General features: G+C 42.0%; 1 protein-coding gene across 2 annotated transcripts in view; it reads right to left on the minus strand.

Annotated features, from left to right (window-relative positions):
• Nucleotides 1–2,345, minus strand: part of LOC122564210 (multidrug and toxin extrusion protein 1-like) — a 75,721-nt gene extending 73,376 nt beyond the window's left edge. Inside the window, exons 1-2 of one of the 2 annotated variants that reach the window (XM_087977249.1) lie at nt 2,166–2,345; nt 1,909–2,053 (exon numbers count right to left, since the gene is read on the minus strand). In XM_087977249.1, coding sequence (XP_087833375.1) covers nt 1,909–2,037 — 129 coding nt within the window. In that variant the 5' untranslated portion in view covers nt 2,038–2,053; nt 2,166–2,345. Of the gene's footprint in view, nt 1–1,908 lie in introns of both variants that reach the window. The other variant, XM_087977248.1, reaches the window with a different exon arrangement.
• Nucleotides 2,346–6,000: the final 3,655 nt, after the last annotated feature.

A 6,000-nucleotide genomic window follows, 5' to 3' on the forward strand; every position in this document is an offset into this window, starting at 1 on the left:
CCCCCATCCATTCTCTCCCCACCCCCATCCATTCCTCCCGCACCCTCATCCATTCCTCCCCCACCCCCATCCATTCTCTCCCCACCCCCATCCATTCTCTCCCCACCCCCATCCATTCCTCCCGCACCCTCATCCATTCCTCCCCCACCCCCATCCATTCCTCCCCCACCCCTATCCATTCTCTCCCCCAGCTCATCCATTCCTCCCCACCCCCATCCATTCTTGCCCCACACCTCTCCATTCCTCCCCCACCCCATCCATCCTCTCCCCACCTCATCCATTCTCTCCCCACCCCATCCATTCCTCGCCCCACCCCCATCCATTCCTCCCCACCCCCCATCCATTCTCTCCCCACCCCCCATCCGTTCTCTCCCCACCCCCCATCATGTCCATTCCCTCACCTCCCCCAACCCACCTCTACCCTTCCTTTCTCTCAGCCTCTTTCATTTATGCAGCTAATCCAGTGACAACATTTCAAGTGCAGATATTTATTTTTAAATCAATCTCAGTCCCTGGCACATGCGCAAGTGACTCCCTGGACTGTACTATGAACAGCCTTCAAAAATACACTAGCATTGTTAACAAAGTTGCCAACTCCCCAGGATAACCCGGCAATCTCTGGGAGGAAATGATTTATCTCTGTCACGCTGCTGATGTAAAAAAACCTCAGGAGAAAATCTTTGGAACAGTTGAAAAAAAACATTTATTTTAATTTTTATAGAATACAGCACAGAAACAGACCCTGTTGTCCAAACAGTCCATGCTAACCACAATCCCAAACTAAACTAGTCCACTTGTTCTGCACTTGGCCCATATCCATCCAAACATTTCTTATTCATGAACTTATCCAAATATCTTTTAAATGTTGTAACTGTACCTGCAACCGCCACTTCCTTTGGCAGTTCGTTCCACACACAAATCATTCTCTGCTTCTTCTTTTTAAATTTTTCTCCTCTTATCTTAAAAATATGCTCCTGAGTTTTGAACTGCCACAATTTAGGGAAAATGACCTTGTCTATTCACCTTATCTATGCCTCTTTTGATTTTATAAACTTCTAGAAGGTCACTTCTCAACCTCCTACGCTCCAGGGAAAAAAACTCCCAGGCTCTCCAATCTCTCCTTGTAACTCAAACTCTCCATTCCCAGCAACATCCTGGGAAACCTTTTCTGAACCCTCTCCAGTTTAATAAAATCCTTCCTTTCTTTGAACATTTTTATCGATCAGCTGGAAACATATTGGTGGCTGGGGAAATAGGGAGGCAGGATATTTGATTTTTTTTAAAAATCCAAGAATAGGTCCAACTAATTATGATTCAATTATACATGGTTCAAAATAGTTTCCATCATTCTGAACGCCTGAGTAACTGGAAAAAGGAAACTGGATTTTAAGTTCTGCTCAGCTAGAAAATTATTTCGGTTTATTTTCGTTGTCTATCCCATCAAATCATTGGATAATGAAATAATTCATTTGGAGGCTGGGTGCTAACAGATCAAAGTTTATAAAATCCAAACCTGGTACATATGAGTTAAATTCTGATTTAATTGAATTATAGAACAGAGTCAAGGGGCTGAAGGGCCTGCTCCTTGTACCTTTCTGCTACTTGCCATAACTAAAGGTGAGGAGAGTTTTGGGTCCACTGAGAATTGGTCTTCTCACTGAGTAGACCATCAATGAAAAAAGCATATATCAAACGGAAATTACATTTAGGAAAGGTCTGAATTTGTAGTTTGCACAATTGAAATACTATTGCATTCTTTTAAGAGGGGGATGTGTTGGGAAGATGAATACTACCAACAAGTCTTTTCATTGGCAGCATTGCCGTCGCAATTGGAATATTTTCTTTCTCATGGGAAGCGGGTAGCATTAATTCTTTTTTAAATAACGTGCTTCCAAAAGGCAGACTTACCACTGGCACAGCTAATTGGAAAAGGTCTTTTGCTTCCTTCCGGAAGTTGACAGGGATCAAACTTCTAATCTTCCTCAGTAAGGGTGTCTGAGCAACATCAGTGAAGGCCCCTTGCATTGAGTCGTTCATTCTTTCAATCTCTATCCTTGACGAAGAAATAACACTTACATCAGTTGCTTCTGATACGAGATTTGGTTACGGTCTTTAAATACAGTTCTATGTATGTCTGAACGTCCGACACGGTTCTGATGACTCACCAACAGCTCCTTATACTGACAGGGCCTACATAAAAACTTGTTAGCTCCTTCTTTCACGGCTTGCTGCTTGATATGAGGGTTAATCCATATTGCAATCATCAAATAGCAATTACAATAGTTATAACTTCCACAACAATTGATAAAATTTAACTAATAGCGTTTGCTTGCTGTTCTAGCCTTGTTGGCTTGCAGCCAGTTACTCAGTCCAGAGGGAGTGGAGGGGTTTTAGGCCTTTTATCAGTGTCACTGAAATGTGTGTTCCAGACTGATGAACAACACGGTTTTAGCATTTTCATGTTCCTTACACATTGCTGTGTTTTGCTAATGCAGTTCTCCACCTGAAGTATACCAAGTCTTTTTAAATTCCTGCCCTACTGTAGTAATATTAAACCCCAGCTTTAATTTCAAAAGAATTTGCAGTGTAGATTACTTCTCTGCTGAATTGGTTGTACACCGCAGTAATCTGCATGATTATGGAAGCATAGTAGTCACAGCAGGAGGCCATTTGGCCCATCGATTCTCATCCCAACTGTTTTAAGTATTGCACATCACTGGGAGAGTGTGCTGAAAATCAAATCCCTCAAATTCTGGACTAGTAAAGATTTTTAAAAAGAATTCCAAACTTCCTAATATTCCTGACTGTCAGATACAAGCACAGTGAAGTCTATTCCTTACAAATAAATAGACTCTAGTTACAGGTAAACAATTATGAATCATTGGCATATAACGCTACCAATTATAACTCTAACCCTCTTATAATTCCCCTCTCTATTCACAGATATAAATACAGACAGGAAACAAAAAAACATGGATGTTATGGTTGGTGGAAAAGACTGGGAAGACAGTGGTCCCTGATTGGCTGAGATGATTCCGGTGCTGATGAGAACGCAGCTCTCAATCTTCCTTCTCCAGATGCTTTCTTTTCACTCATTAGGAGCAGACAAGATAGATTCAATAGTGTGCTTCAAAAGAGAGTTAAATAAACAGTTGAAAGAGCAAGAAAGCAATAACAGGAGAATGGGCTAATAGTTTCTGCTTGTTTAAAGATGGAAGCTTTTTATTTATGTACTTTTGATTGTGGAATGCAATGGGAAAATGGTTATTTTAAAATCCAGGTATTGATGAGAGATTGCTGCACATTTTGGAAATCAAGTAGCCTGACACTCTTTGTAAGTGTTGTTTACACAGCTAAGCATGTTGTTTTTATTTCAGTTTTGCTTTTATTAGAGCTTAGGTCTCTGTATTAATACTCCGGTGACATTACCATGATGTCAACTACCCCCCTTATCCCATTGTTTGCTTGTGGGTTCCTGGATAGTGGGTGATCATCATTTAAGGGCATTTAGAACTCGATGTTAGATTCAGAAGTTTGGGGTTGGCAGGAGGGGAGTGACTTGCAGAGAGCCAACCCCCTGCCCTTATGCTGATTTCCTAACCTTCCCATGTGACCTAGCCCTCAGCGTCAGTCTCCTCTGCCTGGGTCACTCCCACATCCTATTGCCTCAGGTCAGTGTTCTGCCAACAACAACCATTGCCTCCCTGGTGGCACAGTTGAGTGGAGAAGAGCTGCCGATCCCAGGGAGAGGTTCACCATTGACCTGGCATGTGCCTGAGTGGCACAAACTGCACCATGTCTTCCGAACAGGCGGTGACACGAGGATCTCACAATCCCCAGCCAGCTGCTGGGAAGCCTGTCACCTTTACAAATCTGAACGTTGATATTGCTCTAGCATAAATTCCTCATGTTTTTGTGTTTCTATGTCCTTCAGTGCTCTGCCTGTTTATTGTGGCTCATTGTCAAATAAGATACCTTCAAGAGAAATTGAATAGACTGAATATTGCACTGATTCTGACTGACAGAGGGACTGAACGGTCGCCTCAGGGAGCAATATCTTCCAAATGGTGTTTGAAAGTAGCCACGTCTTGAGATTCCATTGCCAAGTGAACCGCCTAATATCCAAACTTGGCATCCAGCTTGAAAACTTAATTTAGCTTCTGAGAATTTGGGATTTAATTTTTCAAACCTTGAATTTTGAACATCTCTTTTGACAAAGGTTGAGACGTCTTAGGTTCAAACATACTCAGGTTGTATCATCTTACTTCATTATACACGTAAGAACTGCGCTCAGTGGTTACCACTGCTGCCTCACAGTGCCAGGGACCTGGGTTCGATTCCCGCCTCAGGCAACTGTCTGTGTGGAGTTTGCACATTCTCACCGTGTCTGCGTGGGTTTCCTCCGGGTGCTCCGGTTTCCTCCCACAGTCCAAAGATGTGCAGGTCAGGTGAATTGGCCATGGTAAATTGCCCGCAGTGTTAGGTGGATAAGTCAGATATAAATATAGGGGGGTGGGTTTCTCTTCGGAGGGTCGGTGTGGATTTGTTGGGCTGAAGGGCCTGTTTCCACACTGTAGTTAATCTAATCTAATCATACTGCACCTGTCTGTGCGCTAATGTACAAAACATTTTCAGTTCCACATCACCCTAACTACTTTTACGTTTTTTTTATGTGAACACTGCGCTTTCTGAAGGGTGACTGATGGAATTGCATCTTTTCTAAGTACGGGACAGAATCACCGTTGAAATTTCTAACGCTGTTGAATATGGTTTGACAGATTAGATGCAAGACTCTGAGAGTATTTTCAGCGAGTTCTGCTGTGAATGTTAACTTGGTGACTTCATGTGGAGCTACAATATTGAGTTCTCTACGCAGTGATAATCCTGTTTTTGCTGGTTCAATTGTGACCACCAGGTAAAAATCCTTGGTTCTCCATACAGATTCAACATGTCTGCATTTCATTGTCAATGAACCCATATGCACACATACACATATAAGTTTGTGGGGTGAATTTGTACTTGCAGAATTACATTTTATTTTGCTCAAAAACTGCATGAATCCATTTAAGATTCTGTAAATGCCTTTTTTAGATTAGAATCAGCCTCACACAGCGCACCTCACAACTTCAATGTATCACCTGGGCCAATATGGCACCTATTGTTAAAGCACACTTGAGAATGTAACTTTAAGAAAGTTCTGGAATTTATGTATGAAAGAACTGAAACCAACATGGTCATTCTAAAAGATGACAGACTTAGCAAACAATCCAGATATTTTTCAATATATAATTTCAGTTACATCACACTGTAAACTTTTGCTGTAAATTCTGTGTCCTACAATCATAATTATACTCCACAACCACCTGAGGAAGGAGAGTCGCTCTGAAAGCTAGTGCTTCCAAATAAACCTGTTGGCCTATAACCTGTTTTTGCGTGATTTTTAACTTTGTACCAAAACAAAGTTTCCATCATGTGCAGTTGTTGGTTGCATCATTGATTCCAATGATTCAAAGCGTTGAGCAGTCTGACTTGTAGGATGTTTGCCCTTGCTCCTGAGTCGACTTTGACCTTTGGCATGGGCTTATCAATTTTCTTCGCTATAGGATGTTCATTGTGACGAAAGCGCCTAACAGTTTAAAATGGTCCACACAATGTACCATGTTCTCATTCTGATCGAAGGTTCTTCCACTCGGATTCCTCACCCTGGTCAGTCACGCTGTGAACATCTGGCCTGTGTGTGTGTGTTGTCACACTCACTGTTGTTGCTGTCCACATGTTACACGTGGTTTTTTTGTCTGACTGTGTCCTTTTATAGTGTCTGGTTGCATCATTTGAACTGCATTTGATTTGATCTATTATTGTCACATGTACTCTGGGTACAGTGAGAACTTTTGTTTTGCATACTGTACAAGCAGGTCATACCATCAGGGTAATAGAACAGAGCAAGGAATACAATGCAATGACTGCAGAAGCGGAACACAAAGTGCGAGATCAGCATTA

This window comes from Chiloscyllium plagiosum, unplaced genomic scaffold, assembly GCF_037043375.1.
Source record: "Chiloscyllium plagiosum isolate Xiang-an unplaced genomic scaffold, Cpla_swu_hap1 HiC_scaffold_31, whole genome shotgun sequence".
Taxonomy (NCBI): Eukaryota; Metazoa; Chordata; class Chondrichthyes; order Orectolobiformes; family Hemiscylliidae; genus Chiloscyllium; species Chiloscyllium plagiosum.